The 21,918-nt window shown below is 43.0% G+C and overlaps 1 protein-coding gene across 2 annotated transcripts in view; it reads right to left on the minus strand.

The window, feature by feature from the left end:
* The window catches only part of LOC118368156 (potassium channel subfamily K member 10-like), a 32,333-nt gene extending 13,516 nt beyond the window's left edge, over positions 1–18,817 (minus strand). Inside the window, exons 1-2 of one of the 2 annotated variants that reach the window (XM_035751978.1) lie at positions 18,732–18,817; positions 13,758–14,170 (exon numbers count right to left, since the gene is read on the minus strand). In XM_035751978.1, coding sequence (XP_035607871.1) covers positions 13,758–14,170; position 18,732 — 414 coding nt within the window. In that variant the 5' untranslated portion in view covers positions 18,733–18,817. Of the gene's footprint in view, positions 1–13,757; positions 14,171–18,175; positions 18,686–18,731 lie in introns of those variants that run through there. The other variant, XM_035751977.2, reaches the window with a different exon arrangement.
* Positions 18,818–21,918: the final 3,101 nt, after the last annotated feature.

Raw genomic sequence — 21,918 nt, forward strand, 5'->3', positions numbered from 1 at the left:
TAAACACACAGAAATACGAGCCTTAGGTCAAATCCGGAAACTATCACCTCGAAAACAAAACGTTTATTCCGTTCCGTATTTTATCTAACGGGTGGCATCCATGAGTCTAAATATTCCTGTTACATTGTACAACCTTCAATGTTTTGTCATAATTATGTAAAATTCTGGCAAATTAGTTCGCAAAGAGCCAGGCGGCCCAAACTGTTGCATATACCCTGACTCTGCGTGCAATGAACACAAGAGAAGTGACACAATTTCACCTGGTTAATATTGCCTGCTAACCTGGATTTATTTTAGCTAAATATGCAGGTTTAAAAATATACACTAGTGTATTGATTTTAAGAACGGCATTGATGTTTATGGTTAAGTACACATTGGAGCAACAACAGTCGTTGATTGTTTTTATAAGATAAGTTTAATGCTAGCTAGTAACTTACCTTGGTTTACTGCATTCGCGTAACAGGCAGTCTCTTCGTGGAGTGCAATGTAATCAAGTGGTTAGAGCGTTGGACAAGTTAACTGTAAGGTTGCAAGATTGGATCCCCCAAGCTGACAAGGTAAAAATGTGTCATACTGCCTCGTTCCTAGGCCGTCATTGAAAATAAGAATGTATTCTTAACTGACTTGCCTAGTTAAAAAGGTGTAAAATAAATATATATATATAAAAAAATATATTAAAAAAATTGGCTCTCAAAAATACAGATTTCCGATTGTTCGGTCAACCTCTATACCACAATAATCTAAAAGTAATGCTAGAGAATTGGCTCTGCTGGTTCAGCTGCTTATAGAGGAGTTTGGTGACTGTCGGGACATGGAATGAATAATATATTCCCCACGGAGCCCCTAGGCACAAAGGTTTTTATTTCAACCCCTCCTTCATGAAACACTGCCATGATTTCCACAAACACTGCAGTTGGTTGCAATAGCCTGTTTTTTCCCTCTGAAATATCGGCCACCGCATGGATAATGCTCCATTAATAGGAATGGAGCTGGGTGTGGGGATAAAAGAAAAAGGGAGAGAAAGAAAGAGGGCCACTCAGATATTCACTGGAGCAGTGTTGAAGATGCTACCATCAAAAGGAGTCTAGTGAAAACTGGAGCAAATCAAATGCATAGGCTGCATGGATCTTTGGGTTCATAACTGAAAGCGGAGACAAAAATGGACCTATTCAGACAATTAAATGCATCTTGCCTATTCCATTCTCATTCATCACGTGAATTACACAGCATGGCACTATATGCTCCAACAAGGCTCTGTAGGCTTGGTGCCCATTTCATAGTATGTTGGAGGTTGGATTCACAAATAGTAGTAAACTGGCTGCCACGAGGGTTGGATCCACATACAGTTGAAGTCGGAAGAAAAAAATACACCTTAGCCAAATACATTTAAACTCAGTTTTTCACAATTACTGACATTTAATCCTAGTAAAAAAAATCCCTGTCTCAGGCCAATTAGGATCACCACTTTATTTTAAGAATGTGAAATGTCAGAATAATAGTAGAGAGAATTATTTATTTCAGCTTTTATTTATTTCATCACAATTCCAGTGGGTCAGAAGTTTGCATACACTCAATTAGTATCTGGTAGCATTGCCTTTAAATAGTTTAATTGGGGTAAAACGTTTTGGATAGCCTTCCACAAGCTTCCCACAATAATTTGGGTGAATTTTGGCAATTCCTCCTGACAGAGATGGTGTAACTGAGTCAGGTTTGTAGGCCTCCTTGCTCACACACACTTTTTCAGTTCTGCCCACACATTTTCTATAGGATTGAGTCAGGGCTTTGTGATGGCCACTCCAATACCTTGACTTTGTTGTCCTTAAGCCATTTTGCCACAACTTTGGAAGTATGCTTGGGGTCATTGTCCATTTGGAAGACCCATTTGCAACCAAGCTTTAACTGATGTCTTGAGATGTTGCTTAAATATATCCACGTAATTTTCCTTACTCATGATGCACCAGTCCCTCCTGCAGCAAAGCACCCCCACAACAAGATGCTACCACCCCCGTGCTTCTGGGTTGGGATAGTGTTCTTCAGCTTGCAAGCCTCCCCCTTTTTCCTCCAAACATAACGATGGTCATTAAGGCCAAACAGTTCTATTTTTGTTTCATCAGACCAGAGGACATTTCTCCAAAAAGTACAATCTTTGTCCTAATGTGCAGTTGCAAACCGTAGTCTGGCTTTTTTATGGCTGTCACGCCCTGACCTTAGAGAGCCGTTTTGTTTCTCTATTTGGTTAGGTCAGGGTGTGATTAGGGTGGGCATTCTATGTTTCCTATCTCTTTGTTTTTGGCCGCGTGTGGTTCCCAATCAGAGGCAGCTGTCTATCGTTGTCTCTGATTGGGAATCATACTTTGGTAGCATTTATCGCATCAGCAAAAACTTCAAGGAGAGCGGTTCAATTGCTGTGAAGAAGGCTTCGGGGCGCCCAAGAAAGTCCAGCAAGTGCCAGGACCGTCTCCTAAAGTTGATTCAGCTGCGGGATCGGGGCACCACCAGTACATAGCTTGCTCAGGAATGGCAGAAGGCAGGTGTGAGTGCATCTGCACGCACAGTGAGGTGAAGACCTGGAGGATGGCCTGGTGTCAAGAAGGGCAGCAAAGAATCCACTTCTCTCCAGGAAAAACATCAGGGACAGACTGATATTCTGCAAAAGGTACAGGGATTGGACTGCTGAGGACTGGGGTAAAGTCATTTTCTCTGATGAATCCCCTTTCGGATTGTTTGGGGCATCTGGAAAAAAGCTTGTCCGGAGAAGACAAGGTGAGCGCTACCATCAGTCCTGTGTCATGCCAACAGTAAAGCATCCTGAGACCATTCATGTGTGGGGTTGCTTCTCAGCCAAGGGAGTGGGCTCACTCACAATTTTTCCTGAGAACACAGCCATGAATAAAGAATGGTACCAACACATCCTCCGAGAGCAACTTCTCCCAACCATCCAGGAACAGTTTGGTGACGAACAATGCCTTTTCCAGCATGATGGAGCAACTTGCCATAAGGCAAGAGTGATAACTAAGTGGCTCGGGGAACAAAACATTGATATTTTGGGTCCATGGCCAGGAAACTTTCCGGACCTTAATCCCATTGAGAACTTGTGGTCAATCCTCAAAAAAGAGGCGGGTGGACAAACAAAACCCCACAAATTCTGACAAACTCCAAGCATTGATTATGCAAGAATGGGCTGCCATCAGTCAGGATGTGGCCCAGAAGTTAATTGACAGCATGCCAGGGTGGATTGCAGAGGTCTTGAAAAAGAAGGGTCAACACTGCAAATATTGACTCTTTGCATCAACTTCATGTAATTGTCAATAAAGCCTTTGACACTTATGAAATGCTTGTAATTGTACTTCAGTATTCCATAGTAACATCTGACAAAAATATCTAAATACACGACTGACACGACTGTATATATACTATACTATACTGAGATCATGTGACAGATCATGTGACAATTAGATTGCACACTGGTACACTTTATTTAACTAATTACATGACTTCTGAAGGCAATTGGTTGCACCAGATCTTATTTACGGGCTTCATAGCAAAGGGGTTGAATACATATGCACGGTCATTACATGAAATCCAAAATAAAAATCAATTTTAATTCCAGGTTGTAAGGCAACAAAATAGGGAAAGGGGTGACTACTTTTGCAAGCCACTGTAACTAGGCTACTGAATCCCCAAGACTTCTAGTTAAATGTATTATAAATACCTCCTCTCAGACAGCAAGAGTCTTCTAATGGCTTCATGAAATATAGGCTTGTCCCTTCAAATGACTACACACTGAAATAAAACAAACAATTAGCTCATTTCCAATGTCAGGCTGGGTCTGTAGCTCTATTTGGCATATCCCATAAAAACAATTATGTATATTTGAAAGAGCTAGCTTGTAAAGTGGCAAATTAAAGTAGCCTAGCTTTTTTGGTTTAGCTAACTTACAAACATGCTCAAATTCTAATAACGGTTCAATTTATTTATTTATCCTATAGTTAACATTGGCTTCATATATTTGTTCAACCACGTCCTCAAGTTATCATGCTGGAATGGATTGTTTTTTTAATTAGAATGGCAGTTAAATTTATAATTTACCAAAAAGGTTCTATAGATGGAGTGAAAGGCCGTACCCATTCACTAACATGATCCTAAGCGGGACATCGCGAAATGAGACGCAGAGACGTGACTGTATTGGGTGTTTTTCTTTCAACTCTCCCCTAAACAAATAAACAACAAAAAAACGACCAGTTGGTACTAAACGCCAAACCAACAGCTTGAGCCAAACCTATAACAGAGAATCATAGTGCTATGGAATTCGTAATCATTCTGCGCTTCAGTCAGGTCCTTAACAGAGCACCAACAACAATTAGTCAATTGTCCTCAGGTGAGCTCATCAGTAGTGGCTGTACTGCGGCCCACTTCCAGGAGAGGGCGCAGTCGAACCACTTGATCCGGATGATCCCTCACACATCACCCCCCTCAAACCAGACCCAGGGGGACTCGCGTCAGCTGGACCCACCAGGTCTAGGCGAGTAAGCACATCCACAATACCGTGTAGTTGTCCGGGCTTGTGAAACACCTCAAATTATAAATGGCTGCAGAGCTAGGAACCACCTTGTTATCTGACTATTGTTGTCCCTCTGTCCCGTCATCCACTTGATTGGAATGGTCGGTGACCAGGAGGAAACTTCTTCCCAGGAGGTAGTACCTCATAAACCCCAGCTCCCACTTTTAATCACCAACACCTCTCTCTCCACCGTAGCATAGTTTCACTACCTCAGGGACAGCTTACGGCTGATATACACAATGGGGTGTTCCTCCTCCCCTCCCCCTGCAACAACACGGCCCCTATCCTGTGTCTGATGCGTCTATGAACACAGTAAAAGGCATGTTAAAGTCTGGCATCCTCAAAACAGGGTTTGTGCATTGCACATTTTTCTCATTCTGGGGTTTGATGAGGCCACTGCCAATAGTGTACCCCAAGTATTCGGCTTTGTTTAAGCCTAGGTGGCATATCTCGTACCTTGTTTAGGTGGTCGTCCCAGTCCTCCGTATGTATGACAGCCTCGTCAATATGGGGCTGTGTAAGCCTGATGGGGTCTAAGCAGGTTAACCATCAGTCGTTGGAACATTGCCGCCTCTCAATGTAGACCGAACGGCATCCAGACGTATTGGAAAAGCCCCTTTGGCGTGGCAAAGGCGATCTTGTGGCGATCCTCCGGGACTAAAGGGACTTGCCAATAGCCCTTGGTTAGGTCTAAGGTGGAAATGTACTTAGCTTTCGCTAGCCGCTCTATGAGCTCGTTGACGTGTGGCATGGGGTAGAATAGGAAGATAGTAACGCCATGTAAAATGTTGCGCTACACGTGCAACACGGTATTCCTAACCTAGCCCACGATGTCTGCTGTGTGGATCGAGCAGTCATCAAGTCAAGCAGTCATTTGAAAGAGTAAAAACATTTCAGCGAGACAACTAAAAGGCGAAACCCATTAAAGCCAAGATAATGGAATTCATTGCCCTTGACAATCAACCGTTCTCTGTCGTGGGTGATGTTGGCTTTCGCCGACTGGTCGAGCACCGGTACACACAACCAAAAGTGCACTATTTTTCAGATGTTGCCCTACCAGAGTTCCACAGTAATAGCGTCACTGCTATTAGCTTCACGACACACATATTATGGAATGCTGTTTGGGTCTTTGCGTGTCAAAAAAGATACTGTAACACTGTCAAAGCTGTCCAAAAAAGTCTGCAAACAAGCAAACACCAGGCACGAACAATGTGTTTACAATACCGTGTTGGTAATAAAGCTTCATTTGTTCGACCGCAACTTCTGGGGTAGCTAGCTTTAGCTTGGTTCCTAGCCTGCACCAATACAACCAGCCTGAAAACAATGACCTGTATGTAGAAACTGCAATTCTTAGCAATGATTTAGGAATCCTTGTGAGTATTAGCTAGGTTGCCACTTGTTGTTCGCCTATTGAAATTGAACTTCAGTTCATGAAAATAAATAGCGAGCCTGTAACTCAGTTGCTCAACATTATAAGCAGCCAGCTAGCTTCATCTGGCTAGTGAGGCTCGACCGGACTGGGTTATGTGTTGTGAAGCTAGCCACAATAAGGATTAGGCACAATAGTGGAATTTACGGTTAGCCTTCAAAATAAAACTATGTAACTGCAGTGATGCAAATGAATACAAATTGGCATAATTATACTATTTGTATTCATTTGCATCACAGTCAATTACATACTTTTATTTTGAAGGCTTACCGCAAAGTCCACCATTGTGGCTAATCCTTATTGTGGCTAGCATAGATGGGTCCGACAACCATTAATAAAATAAGGACTTTCTTATAAATTAGGGTTATTTTAGATTATGACACCTAGCTATATAGTTAGCTAGCTAACTATAGCTACTGAAACAGATTATGTCATGTTATTGAACACGTCAAATAGTGTTATTTGATGTGTATCTTTTTTGACACGCAAAGACCAAAACGGCATTCCGTGGAAATCCTGGTTGAGAATGAAATGACTGAACAAATGAACAGCACACCAAGTAAGTGAAAGAAATAGGTTTTTATTATGTTTTACTGGTAATGGGGACATACGTAAATACCAACAAAATTACTTTTTGGTGAGTGTGGTGTGCGTGTGTGTGTGCAACCTTTATTTAACTAGGCAAGTCAGTTAAGAACAAATTCATATTTACAAGGACGGCCCGGACGACGCTGGGCCAATTGTGCGCCGCCATATGGGACTCCCAATCACAGCTGGATGTGATACAGCCTAGATTCGAACCAGGAACTGTAGTGACGCCTGTTGCACTGAGATGCAGTGCCTTAGACCGCTGCATCCATGTGTGTGTTAACTATTTAAACTGTACTAGAATGCTCAAAATGACGCTAAAATTTTAAATATCGGTTATCGGTATAGTTTTTTTTTGCCAAGGAAAATATTGGATATCGGTATTGGCCAAAAATGTCATAGTGGTGCATCACTATTGTTGACCCATCTGGTTTTGGCACCAGCACGATCGGGCTAGACCACGCACTTGTGGATGGCTCCACCACTCCTAGTCATACCATTCCTCCCACTGCGGCATGCCTCGTCTCTCTCCTAGCTTCAGGGATTCTATACAGCCTTAACCTATCCGCATGTACCAACAAATGGGTGTGATCATTATATAGTGGTCCCTGTTGCATACGATCAACCCGTTGTGATTAGAACTCTTTTTTTTTCAATTTTCAAATGAGTCAACAATCAGCATTTGAGCTGGCAACACTTTTTTTCCCACAGAAACATTTTGCACAAACACGATCCTTACAAATTTATGTCCAGAATGTGACCAGTTTACTTTTGGATGCAACGTTCAGCCATTCACAGAAGTAGCTACAGCATAACACAATCAGCCAAACCGGAAAATGTAGGCTACATTTGTACTAGCGCTAACTGAGGAAAGATTACACAAGCGCTCATATGTTTATAACTCTAGGATGACAGAAACAACAATATGAATTAGCTAACAGCAATTACTATTTATAATTAATCACATCTCGGGTGAGCTCACCATCGGTCAAAATAATTGAGTAAAACACTTTCCAGAAATCGAAAGTAATCCGATGAGTAGTTTGTGAACTCCGGAATGTTTTTTTTTTGTATCAACCAAAGATAAGAGGAGACAAGATGAGTTTGGTCTGTTTATAGTATGCATGTTGAAGGGGGTGTTTCGTCTACGATCATCCTCTTCCCTTCATTCACTTCCAGAAGTTTACCCGAAAGAGGAGTGAACCATTCCTTCAGCTCATTATAACATCTTTGGTCTGACATACGTTACACCCAGAATGCATTGTATAATGTTAATAAACATGGCGCCACACGTAGCTGGCAAAAGACTTGCAAGAAACATCCCTTTTTCAGGACCCTGTCTTTCAAAGATAATTCATAAAAATCCAAATAACTTCACAGATCTTCATTGTAAAGGGTGCGTTCTGAGCCCTCTCCTGTACTCCCTGTTCACCCACGACTGCGTGGCCACGCACACCTCCAACTCAATCATCAAGTTTTCGGACGACACAAGAGTGGTAGGCTTGCTTACCAACAACGACGAGACGGTCTACAGGGAGGAGGTGAGGGCCCTCGGAGTGTGGTGTCAGGAAAATAACCTCACACTCAACGTCAACAAAACTAAGGAGATGATTGTGGACTTCAGGAAACAGCAGAGGGAACACCCCCCTATCCACATTGATGGAACAGTAGTGGAGAGGGTAGTAAGTTTTAAGTTCCTCGGCGTACACATCACAGACAAATTGAATTGGTCCACACAGACAGCATCGTGAAGAAGGCGCAGCAGCGCCTCTTCAACCTCAGGAGGCTGAAGAAATTCGGCTTGTCACCAAAAGCATTCACAAACTTCTACAGATGCACAATCGAGAGCATCCTGGCGGGCTGTATCACCGCCTGGTACGGCAACTGCTCCGCCCACAACCGTAAGGCTCTCCAGAGGGTAGTGAGGTCTGCACAACGCATCACCGGGGGCAAACTACCTGCCCTCCAGGACACCTACACCACCCGATGTCACAGGAAGGCCATAAAGATCATCAAGGCCAACAACCACCCGAGCCACTGCCTGTTCACCCCGCTATCATCCAGAAGGCGAGGTCAGTACAGGTGCATCAAAGCTGGGACCGAGAGACTGAAAAACAGCTTCTATCTCAAGGCCATCAGACTGTTAAACAGTCACCACTAACATTGAGTGGCTGCTGCCAACACACTGACTCAACTCCAGCCACTTTAATAATGGGAATTGATGGGAAATTATGTAAAATATATCACTAGCCACTTTACACAATGCTACCTAATATAATGTTTACATACCCTACATTATTCATCTCAAATGTATATGTATATACTGTACTCTATATCATCTACTGCATCTTTATGTAACACATTTATCAATAGCCACTTTAACTATGCCACTTTGTTTACATACTCATCTCATATGTATATACTGTACTCGATACCATCTACTGTATCTTGCCTATGCCGCTCTGTACCATCACCCATTCATATATCTTTATGTACATATTCTTTATCCCCTTACACTTGTGTCTATAAGGTAGTAGTTTTGGAATTGTTAGCTCGACTAGAGCAGAGGGACGTTGAGTCAGGAGAGAGGCAGCCTCCCTTCAGACTGACGACCAGATGCAAACCATGAGTCCAGTAAAACAAATATATAGTATATCATATTATGCTCACTTAGCTGTGCATCACAAGTAATACAACAAATGATATATTACCAGTGTGGTCATATACCTACAATTTTTAAATGTAATTTCAAAATGGTCTGAAAAGAACAACATTGACAGGGCAATTCAAGTGATAATATATTTGGCCTATAGCCTACTGCACAAACCTCATTGCTACAGAATGGTTTTTGATTGGTTAATGTTGCATAGGCTTAAGTTTGTCATGTTTAAAAAAAATCTGAGCATTGGATCTCAGCTTGCATTTTGACTCAATGTGAACCCCCCCTAGTTGCACACACTGTAACGAGTGAGCTGAGAGTCGGTAAGCAAGTTCAAGGAGTGAGTGTTTTATTGAATAAAAGAAACAATGAACACAAAACACAAACAACGCACCGACATGAAAACAGACTCAATAACACCTGAGGAAAGAACCAAGGGGAGTGACAGATATAGGGCAGATAATTAGATAATCAAGATAATCGGCAGATGGAGTCCAGGTGAGTGTCATGAGGCGCAGGTGCGCGAGACGATGGTGATAAGTGGGCGGGATAATCAGCAGCCGGATAATCAGCAGCCGGATAATCAGCAGCCGGATAATCAGCAGCCGGATAATCAGCAGCCTGATAATCAGCAGCCGGATGACCTAGAGGCCGGAGAGGGAGTATACGTGACATGCTTCGGTTTTGTTGCTGAACAACCAACCTGTCTAGAACCCCTTTTTTAATCTAAGAGGGTATGCTGTTTTTAAACACATTATTTCCTCATGCTTTAAGCTATAATTTAGTTTGCAGCAGCACAGGTTTGTATGAGCCTTGCTGTTTGCCACTCAGACCTCGGCAACAATGTTTCAAAACATGAATTTGATTTTATTGCCATAGAGAGCTAATGCCATCCGATGTCAGCTAACCATTTTTCTGACCAGGTGAAATCATGCAGCAGCATCCTTAATGGTTATACACTGCTCAAAAAAATAAAGGGAACCCTAAAATAACACATCCTAGATCTGAATGAATGAAATATTCTTATTAAATACTTTTTTCTTGACATAGTTGAATGTGCTGACAACAAAATCACACAAAAATTATCAATGGAAATCAAATTTATCTACCCATGGAGGTCTGGAATTGGAGTCACACTCAAAAGTAAAGTGGAAAACCACACTACAGGCTGATCCAACTTTGGCTCAGTAGTGTGTGTGGCCTCCACGTGCCTGTATGACCTCCCTACAACGCCTGGGCATGCTCCTGATGAGGTGGCGGATGGTCTCCTGAGGGATCTCCTCACAGACCTGGACTAAAGCATCCGCCAACTCCTGGACAGTCTGCGTTGGTGGATGGAGCGAGACATGATGTCCCAGATGTGCTCAATTGGATTCAGGTCTGGGGAACGGGTTGTGCTGACACACTCCAGCCACATGAGTTCTACCATTGTCTTGCATTAGGAGGAACCCAGGGCCAACCGCACCAGCATATGGTCTCACAAGGGTTCTGAGGATCTCATCTCGGTACCTAATGGCAGTCAGGCTACCTCTGGCGAGCACATGGAGGGCTGTGCGGCCCCCCAAAGAAATGCCACCTCACACCATGACTGACACACCGCCAAACTGGTCATGCTGGAGGATGTTGCAGGCAGCAGAACGTTCTCCACGACGTCTCCAGACTCTGTCACGTCTGTCACATGTGCTCAGTGTGAACCTGCTTTCAGAAGAGCACAGGGCGCCAGTGGCGAATTTGCCAATCTTGGTGTTCTCTGGTAAATGCCAAACGTCCTGCACGGTGTTGGGCTGTAAGCACAACCCCCACCTGTGGACGCCGGGCCCTCATACCACCCTCACGGAGTCTGTTTCTGACCGTTTGAGCAGATACATGCACATTTGTGGCCTGCTGGAGGTCATTTTGCAGGGCTCTGGCAGTGCTCCTCCTGCTCCTTCTTGCACAAAGGCGGAGATAGCGGTCCTGCTGCTGGGTTGTTGCCCTCCTACGGCCTCCTCCACGTCTCCTGATGTACTGGCTTGTCTCCTGGTAGCGCCTCCATGCTCTGGACACTACGCTGACAGACACAGCAAACCTTCTTGCCACAGCTCGCATTGATGTGCCATCCTGGATGAGCTGCACTACCTGAGCCACTTGTGTGGGTTGTAGACTCCGTCTCATGCTACCACTAGAGTGAAAGCACCACCAGCATTCAAAAGTGACCAAAACATCAGCCAGGAAGCATAGGAACTGAGAAGTGGTCTGTGGTCACCACCTGCAGAACCACTCCTTTATTGGGGGATGTCTTGCTAATTGCCTATAATTTCCACCTGTTGTCTATTCCATTTGCACAACAGCATGTGAAATTTATTGTCAATCAGTGTTGCTTCCTCAGTGGACAGTTTGATTTCACAGAAGTGTAATTGACTTGGAGTTACATTGTGTTGTTTAAGTGTTCCCTTTATTTTTTTGAGCAGTGTATATGTCAATGGAAAACAGTTCAACCAAATTAAAATGGAAAATTAGCTGTCATTTCAGAGCTTGATGTGACTTGGTCCGCTTTTGATTTCTAAAATCCCAATTACACTGGTTGGTTGGTTGGTCGGTAGGTAGGTAGGTAGGTAGGTAGGTAGGTAGGTAGGTAGGTAGGTAGGTAGATCACTGAAAGTGATCCAAACGACAGCTCTCGTTATCATTTTCCACTCTTTTTGTAGTTATCGTTGTAGTGTAATCGCTCCTGTTCACTAGAATTAGAAAATATATTTTTTATATTTATCCTTACAGTTATCGTCCTTGGTGTAGATGGCCCTTTTGAGACAGTCTGTGATTGGTATTTTCTGCTTGTTATTTTCACAATTTTTCACAAGTTCTGGCTCAGGAACTGAAATGTTCATGAGTCTTGGTCCTTGCAGAAAGAGGCCCAACTGACACATTTAATCAGTTTCTGTGTAGGTCACTGTTTACTAGAGGCAGTAAACATCATTCTAGCTTTAAATCAACTGCAGGTCCTCAGATCCAGGTTCATCTTAGAGGCTGATTTGCATCATTGGTCAGGCTAAGGTATATTCTGGGAGGGTTGTGCTGGAGATGTGTGCTTACTGGTATGTACAATATAAACAATTTCTCATAGAGCATACTTCCAATAATACTCGTCATTGTTTACAATTTTTCGCTTTTTCGCTCTGTTTCTACAGCTTGTTGTTACATAAAAGAAACATGAACTCTGCCATGACCAGTGACCACCAGCTTATTTTCCTGATTTAGCCATGTGTGGGCGTCGTTAAAGAGCAACAAAACAATACATAGCCTTAATTATTCACAATATCAGGCCCAAGGACATTTCTAGAGGTTGCAGCAGTTACAACTTTTTACGTAAGGCTGCATTTCTTACCCAGACAATCAGCTATTAAGTTATTCCCCCAAGTCCTGTTTCTCAGCTGACAGCTATGTAACATAAGACTGCTGGTCAATTATGCCACTTAACTAACATGATGCCTGAAGTGGATGTTTATATACATGTGTCATTGTTCATTATACTGTAGCTATTATGGTTAATACCAATACTACTGACAGGCCCTGGGGTTCTTATATAATAATAATATATGCCATTTAGCAGACGCTTTTATCCAAAGCGACTTACAGTCATGGGTGCATACATTCTACGTATGGGTGGTCCCGGGGATCGAACCCACTACCCTGGCGTTACAAGCGCCATGCTCTACCAACTGAGCTACAGAAGGAGGGCACATGACATATACTTATAAATTAGAACACACAGCCGGCCAGTGTGTAGTCAGTGGGGTGTGTGTGTGTGTCCATGGTAGGCTCATAGGAAGGAAGTTCCTAGCTCATAACTCATCCTGACTCATGGGCACCACTGAAGGGACTCAGACAAGCTACTAAAGCAGCATTAATAGTGTAACATCTATACAAAACAACCCTATTTTACATTTCACTAGCTGGGCATCTATATAACTCCTCAGATACTCCTCAGATCTATGTACATCTGCACTACTGCTGCACATCTAGAACATTTGAGATGTGCCGATACCTAAGTCCATTTACTATGACATGGGTACTCAAAATTGCTCCAGAACATAGAATAGAATTTGAAGAGGTTAGTGTTCATATAAACAGAAACTAAATATGCTTCTCTGCATCTATGCTCAAAACTGGGTCAAAGATTGTGAGTCTTATTCAGTACATTTAGTTATTGTTTGCTTTTTAAAGTCTACCAACCATGCCAGCAGGCATGCCAGCTAAGATAATTAGACAAGCTAGCTACTCTAACTTGATTGATAACCTGAAATAGCTTCTTGGTATCTAGTTTTGAGGTTGGGAGATTGGAAACCTATCTGGTCTAGCTAAAGCCAACTTCATAAAATTGCTAGGTGTGTTACAGAGAAAAACAAACAGGATAAATCTGAGGAGGCACGTGCCCCTGTGCCCCTATGGGCATGACGCCTGAATGGTGATAACCATCACCATTCCTCGTGCCACTCGCCATTGACCCACACACATTCACACACACCACCAGCAACACTCACCTTGATCAGTGCTTCCAGCTCAGGAGGCGTGACACATGGGTGCCTCCGCAGGAACAAAGTTTTTTCTAGGGTGATGCTGTCCTTCTGGTTGCTCTCGAAGGGCTGCTCCAGGGCGCGGAAGGCCAGGCCGCCCACCACCAAGAAGGCTACAACCACCACAAAAACCGCCACCACCGTCTTCCACTTCATCACAGAGTGGTGGGCCGAGAGGTCGCCAGTTGTGTCCATGCTGGCCACCACGCTGGCGGAGCGGGAGGAGACGGAGAGCCGGGGTAAGGGGGAGTGGCTGTTGGCCCCCTTGGAATTACAGCCCATGGGGTTCTGCATGGCTGCCACACTGGCATGGACAAGGCTAGACTGGATCATCCCTGATTGGACCTTCTTGGGAGGGGCCAAGTTGGTCTGGACCCCCACTAAACCGAAGTAGAGAGCGTATAAAGTATAAGTTAGCAAACTATTTTCATAATTAACGTCTGAGAATGTAGCTTTTAGGAGCTTAAATGTGGTCATTAACCTTTCCATCCCTGAATAATACTCAAAAGCAGCTACAGTATGGTTCATGGTTCTCTGCAACTTCATTATCAAAGTTCTAGAAACTAACAGACGCAGATGGGATAACTGTATCCATCTATCCCAGCAGACTAATGATACAAGCCATTTGTGTGCTACTCCAGCCTGCAGCCCTGGACAGATGCCCCATTCCATATAGCCTGGAGTAGCATTGCCAAGCACTTAAACACCTCCACAGAGTTGAGCACAGACTCAAGTTTTTTAAATGAACCTCAGACTCCTTTTATTTCATTTTGCATGATACTTCAAAAACGTAAATTCTGAAACACTGTACCTAGGTTTGTTCTCCGTTGTTGCATACCTTTCTTTGTTTGCTGAAATCCATACATTTTAATAAAACGTTAATCAAATGCAACCCCTGACGGTTTACTTGTTGAGATTCATTTGGCACATGTGGATTAGCACATAGTTGCCATTTTAGAGAAACAGCAACGAGGAAACAGTCGGTGGTTGTATTTAATTAACGTTTACCAATGAATGCGGTAAATTTAGAGCTGTCCACCCAACAAAAAAAATCTTGACCGAGTCTTCCATATATAGACACAATATGTGTGTTTTAATATCAAATTAAATGTATTTATAAAGAGATCAAGATCAACCAGAAGAAAAAAACCTGTTTCCAACCGCCCTCCTCATGGATGGTCTGTCTGCAACAAACTTGCAACATTGTATAAAATATTCTTGGCCCTCAGTTTTCTGCACATGTATGCAATTTGTGCACAGGATAAGAAGTAATCAGGTATTTCCATTGGATCAGAACATTACATGTTTCCTTCTCATGCTGTTGTTATCGGAGAGACAGCTGGAAATATATGTTTCTAATACTTGAGGAACTATTGTCATTCTCAATGGATTCTAAAAACAGACTGTTTTACTTTAAGAAGCTCCACAGGTCATTAGTGCTGGTGAGATACTAATCAGACATTCCCAAATGAGTACATTTATAGGCCTACATTTGCGCGCAGGCCAAGTTGCCTAGACCTACTTTATATGCGTAATCAGGTGCTCGTCCTTACTCAACATTGACAGGAGTGCTCCAAAAAAAAGACACTGAATAAATTATAAACACTTGTTAATGCATTGAAATAAAAAATAAACATGTTTCTCACAAGTGTAGCATAGGTTGTGAGCTCTGCAAATAGCGTGTCCACTCCGACAATGACAACAGTAAACGACTGTTGTTGTAATAATAATAATAATATTTTGAATGCATGAATTACCGCAACCAATCAAACATTGCCGATTATAAATCATGGGTATTAACGATAAATGTAGGCTACTACTGGTGATATATGTAATGGGGAATTGATAGACACTAACAATCAAACATTGCCGATTATAAATCATGGGTATTAACGATAAATGTAGGCTACTACTGGTGATTTATGTAATGGGGAATTGATAGACATTAACAATCAAAGGGCAAACAATTCACACAAGGAAGTTGAAATGAAATGGCATTCTGGAGAGAGATGTGCCTTGTGCATCTTAGCCACACTCCCCTTCTTCTTAGACCAATGCCACGTCTCCTGAATGGATTAGTCTACTGAGACGGGCGCAAATCGGACAGGGTTCTCATGTGAAGTGATTTTTTAAATATATTTGCCACTGCTCGACTACAAAAAACTAATCTTGGTCAACCAACAGCCTATTGACATAACAATCAACCAGTCAACTACATGGGGTCAGCTCTAAGCCAAATCCTTGATGAGAACCTACTTCAGAGTGCAAACGACCTTAGAATGGGGAAAGGATTTACGTTCCAACAGGACAATGACCCCAAGCATACAGCCAAAACAACGCTACAGTGGCTTTAGAACAAGAATGTGAAAGTCCTTGACTGGCCAGCCAAAGCACAGACTTGAATCCCATTGAAAGTCTGTACAAAGACTCCTCATCTAACTTAACAGAGCTTGAGAAAATCTACCAGGAAGAATGGGATGAAATCCCCAAATTCAGATGTGCAAAGCTTTTTTTATCAATAAAGAAAGATGTACGCTTACCACGTCATTCTAACGACGACCGTAACACTAACGTGGTTTTGAAATTACTATTGTGCTCCAAGTTCAGCTTTCACAAAATACTGTATATAAAATTAATCATGAATTGTGTTACAAGATCCAAACCTGCCTCCTATTGATTTCCATTGTTCCACATTATTTGATTATGTGGGAGAGTAGGCTAATGCTTTTATCCAATACATTCCTACTGCCCTTGGTCTTCCACCTCTGTCTCTCATCCAGACTTTACAAGAGGAATACTGAAAGCTGACAGGATAAAGACAAGTGTGAGGTGATGCACTGGGGGATCTAAATCCAAGAAAAGGTACTGGATGACGAAGATGAAGTTGTGTTTTTACTTGTATCCGCCGTCCATGATGATGATGATAATTGGTGACTATGGTATGATAATTAAGGTCACAGTTTTGAAAGCTTAGGACACTAAAGAGGCCTTTCTACTGACTCTGAAAAACACCAAAAGACAGATGCCCAGGGTCCCTGCTCATCTGCGTGAATGTGCCTTAGGCATGCTGCAAGGAGGCATGAGGACTGCAGATGTGGCCAGGGCAATAAATTGCAATGTCCGTACTGTGAGACGCCTAAGACAGCACTACAGGGAGACAGGACGGACAACTGATTGTCCTCGCAGTGGCAGACTACGTGTAACAACACCTGCACAGGATACGTACATCCGAACATCACACCCGAGTTACACCAGGAACGCACAATCCCTCCATCAGTGCTCAGACTGTCCACAATAGGCTGAGAGAGACTGGACTGAGGGCTTGTAGGCCTGTTGTAAGGCAGGTCCTCACCAGACATCACCGGCAACAATTTCGCCTATGGGCACAAACCCACCGTCGCTGGACCAGACAGGACTGGCAAAAAGTGCTCTTCACTGACGAGTCGCGGATTCGTGTTTATCGTCGAAGGAATGAGCGTTACACAGAGGCCTGTACTCTGGAGCGAGATCAATTTGGAGGTGGAGGGTCTGTAATGGTCTGGGACGGTGTGTCACAGCATCATCGGACTGAGCTGTTGTCATTGCAGGCAATCTCCACGCTGTGCATTACAGGGAAGACATCCTCCTCCCTTATGTGGTACCCATCCTGCAGGCTCATCCTGACATGACCCTCCAGCATGACAATGCCACCAGCCATAGTACTCGTTCTGTGCGTGATTTCCTGCAAGACAGGAATGACAGTGTTCTGCCATGGCCAGTGAAGAGCCCGGATCTCAATCCCATTGAGCACGTCTGGGACCTGTTGGATCGGAGGGTGACGGCTAGGGCCATTCCTCACAGAAATGTCAGGGAACTTGCAGGTGCCTTGGTGGAAGAGTGGGGTAACATCTCACAGCAAGAACTGATAAATCTGGTGCAGTAAATGAGGAGGAGATACACTACAGTACTTAATGCAGTGTAACTGACTGTTACTTTTGATTTTGACCCCCCTTTGTTCAGGGACACATTATTCCATTTAGTCACATGTCTGTACATTTCCTTTTGAGTCTAGATATCTACTCCCAACTACATTTACATTTACATTTCAGTCTTTTAGCAGACGCTCTTATCCAGAGCGACTTACAGGAGTAACTACCTGGAAACATAAAAATCACATTGCATAATAATAAAAAGCTAGTTTAGCTGTTCTTTCTTAGATAACATCAATGAAAGATGCTTTATATATATTAACAATCGTAATAATAAATAAAAAAATCACATTTTATCTTACATAGTGGATGGTAAAGAAAACTGTATACAGCCTAAGCATTTCTTCAGTCAGCATAGACAAACTATTCAGGGTCAAACTCCACTTTCTGAGGAAAAGGTATATTTAGGCTACTAACCTTGTTGATCCGGGTCCAATTTTACTTGTTTTATAGGGTTTTCCAGTGGACATTTCATAGCTTTTGTTCTTCTCAATACACACTAAGACCATCAATCTGCTCAATAGCGCGTGAGAAAATCTGCCAGCGCCCTTGTAACAGTTCTGTGTTATAGTTGCTTAGAATGTCATAAAAAAAAATATTTCTTAAAAGTAACGCGAAAATTGCATTGTCTGGAGCCATGGGCGCGTGGTACACGCCTGGACAAATTGTTCGTAATAAGGTTTCTGTAGGCCTACTGTCTGTCGCACCTTTCAGGAACACCTAATGGGCTACAACTCATTTCACACGCCAGTCCACTTGGGAACAGAAGCTTTTAGAACCACGAATTTCACAGTCACGAATGAGGACGTCACCCCCAATAAATGAGGAACAACGTGTATTGTCTAGTAGTCTACCTCTCCATCAATGCACGTTTTTCTAAAAGTTCTAATTATATTACCACTAATAGCCTACTGTACGCTAATTATAGGCATATAAATGATCATCAACAAATGTTTGTAAATGCGTTACTTACTCTTTTGTGCCAGGGAGGGATACCGCCTATCCTCCTTTCGTTTGGGTTAAATCAAGTGCTCCACTCCTGATTGGGTATCGGCGTTTACTGCAGGGACATGGCACATGAGTAAAAGTCATAATTCAATAATAGACTACTAAAACCATTAGGTCTTCCAGTGTTTCGCTGGCCATCGCTGGCCATTTTAATAATGGAACACTAGTCACTTTAATAATGTTTGCATATTTTTTATTTAGTCATCTCATATATACTGTATTCTATTCTACTATATTTTAGTCTATGCCACTCCGACATTGCTCGTCCTAACATGTTTATATTCCTTAATTCAATTGTTTTACTTTTAGGTTGTGTGTATTGTGTGTATTGTTGTGAATTGTTATATATTACTGTATTGTTTGAGCTAGAAACACAAGCATTTCGCTACACCCGCAATAACATCTGCTAAAGGTGTATGTGACAAATACATTTTGATTTGATTTGATTTATGCACTTAGCAGCGGTGCGCTACTGCTACTGAATCTAGGCCACCACTGTAAAGATACATAATACAAAATAACAAAATCATGTAGCTGTATACATGTGTAAATTGTCCAAATCAGGATGACCCACACCTCTTTGAAAATATGTATACCAAATCTTAATGGTGGGAGACAATAACACAATGTTAAGTACCTCAATGGACCAGAAAGGAAATCACACTACAAACTATCAACCTTGTGCCCTTGAGATCACAAAATTGATCATGGATACATTAGAACTGGTCGATATATGGAGACCCAGATCTAGTGAGATATACACAGAGGAGACTTAATCAAGCTAGTTGTCTTAACTACTTTCTGGCACCAAAGGTTTAAAAAGTATTGATATGAGACTGAATGCGATCGGACCAAAATCTAATGGGCCTTTCTACTTGGACGGGATATTGGAAATTTAATCAAAGTCTACTGGAGGACAAGTTGTTCTTAAATAAGACCGAATAATCTATAACTGATTTTTTTCCCATCACAATACATGTTCAGCAAATCCCCTTATTGTTTGGAATACCTTTAAATGTAACTTCACAGGTCATTCAACTCAATATTAATCAGTAAATAAAAAGCTGTTTTGGTCTAAAGAGACAACACTAACAAGGGAAATACAGGAACTAGTGGATGCTGTTGTGTAGGACAGCTCATAGTAATGGCTGGAACGGAGCAAATGGAATGGCATCAAACACACAAATCAAATCAAATCAAATCAAATCAAATTTATTTATATAGCCCTTCGTACATCAGCTGATATCTCAAAGTGCTGTACAGAAACCCAGCCTAAAACCCCAAACAGCAAACAATGCAGGTGTAAAAGCACGGTGGCTAGGAAAAACTCCCTAGAAAGGCCAAAACCTAGGAAGAAACCTAGAGAGGAACCGGGCTATGTGGGGTGGCCAGTCCTCTTCTGGCTGTGCCGGGTAGAGATTATAACAGAACATGACCAAAATGTTCAAATGTTCATAAATGACCAGCATGGTCGAATAATAATAAGGCAGAACAGTTGAAACTGGAGCAGCAGCACAGTCAGGTGGACTGGGGACAGCAAGGAGCCTTCATGTCAGGTAGTCCTGGGGCACGGTCCTAGGGCTCAGGTCAGTTGAAACTGGAGCAGGAGCATGGCCAGGTGGACTGGGGACAGCAAGGAGTCCTCATGTCAGGTAGTCCTGGGACATGGTCCTAGGGCTCAGGTCCTCCGAGAGAGAGAAAGAAAGAGAGAAGGAGAGAATTAGAGAACGCACACTTAGATTCACACAGGACACCGAATAGGACAGGAGAAGTACTCCAGATATAACAAACTGACCCTAGCCCCCGACACATAAACTACTGCAGCATAAATACTGGAGGCTGAGACAGGAGGGGTCAGGAGACACTGTGGCCCCATCCGAGGACACCCCGGACAGGGCCAAACAGGAAGGATATAACCCCACCCACTTTGCCAAAGCACATCCCCCACACCACTAGAGGGATATCTTCAACCACCAACTTACCATCCTGAGACAAGGCCGAGTATAGCCCACAAAGATCTCCGCCACGGTACAACCCAAGGGGGGCAACCCAGCCAGGCCGACCACAACAGTGAATCAACCCACCCAGGTGACGCACCCCCCAGGGACGGCACGAGAGAGCCCCAGCAAGCCAGTGACTCAGCCCCGTAACAGGGTTAGAGGCAGAGAATCCCAGTGGAAAGAGGGGAACCGGCCAGGCAGAGACAGCAAGGGCGGTTCGTTGCTCCAGAGCCTTTCCGTTCACCTTCCCACTCCTGGGCCAGACTACACTCAATCATATGACCCACTGAAGAGATGAGTCTTCAGTAAAGACTTAAAGGTTGAGACCGAGTTTGCGTCTCTGACATGGGTAGGCAGACCGTTCCATAAAAATGGAGCTCTATAGGAGAAAGCCCTGCCTCCAGCTGTTTGCTTAGAAATTCTAGGGACAATTAGGAGGCCTGCGTACGTGTAGGTATGTACGGCAGGACCAAATCAGAGAGGTAGGTAGGAGCAAGCCCATGTAATGCTTTGTAGGTTAGCAGTAAAACCTTGAAATCAGCCCTTGCTTTGACAGGAAGCCAGTGTAGAGAGGCTAGCACTGGAGTAATATGATCAAATTTTTTGGTTCTAGTCAGGATTCTAGCAGCCGTATTTAGCACTAACTGAAGTTTATTTAGTGCTTTATCCGGGTAGCCGGAAAATAGAGCATTGCAGTAGTCTAACCTAGAAGTGACAAAAGCATGGATTAATTTTTCTGCATCATTTTTGGACAGAAAGTTTCTGATTTTTGCAATGTTACGTAGATGGAAAAAAAGCTGTCCTCGAAATGGTCTTGATATGTTCTTCAAAAGAGAGATCAGGGTCCAGAGTAACGCCGAGGTCCTTCACAGTTTTATTTGAGACGACTGTACAACCATTAAGATTAATTGTCAGATTCAACAGAAGATCTCTTTGTTTCTTGGGACCTAGAACAAGCATCTCTGTTTTGTCCGAGTTTAATAGTAGAAAGTTTGCAGCCATCCACTTCCTTATGTCTGAAACACATGCTTCTAGCGAGGGCAATTTTGGGGCTTCACCATGTTTCATTGAAATGTACAGCTGTGTGTCATCCGCATAGCAGTGAAAGTTTACATTATGTTTTCGAATAACATCCCCAAGAGGTAAAATATA

This window comes from Oncorhynchus keta, chromosome 35 (genome assembly GCF_023373465.1).
Source record: "Oncorhynchus keta strain PuntledgeMale-10-30-2019 chromosome 35, Oket_V2, whole genome shotgun sequence".
In the NCBI taxonomy this organism is placed as follows: Eukaryota; Metazoa; Chordata; class Actinopteri; order Salmoniformes; family Salmonidae; genus Oncorhynchus; species Oncorhynchus keta.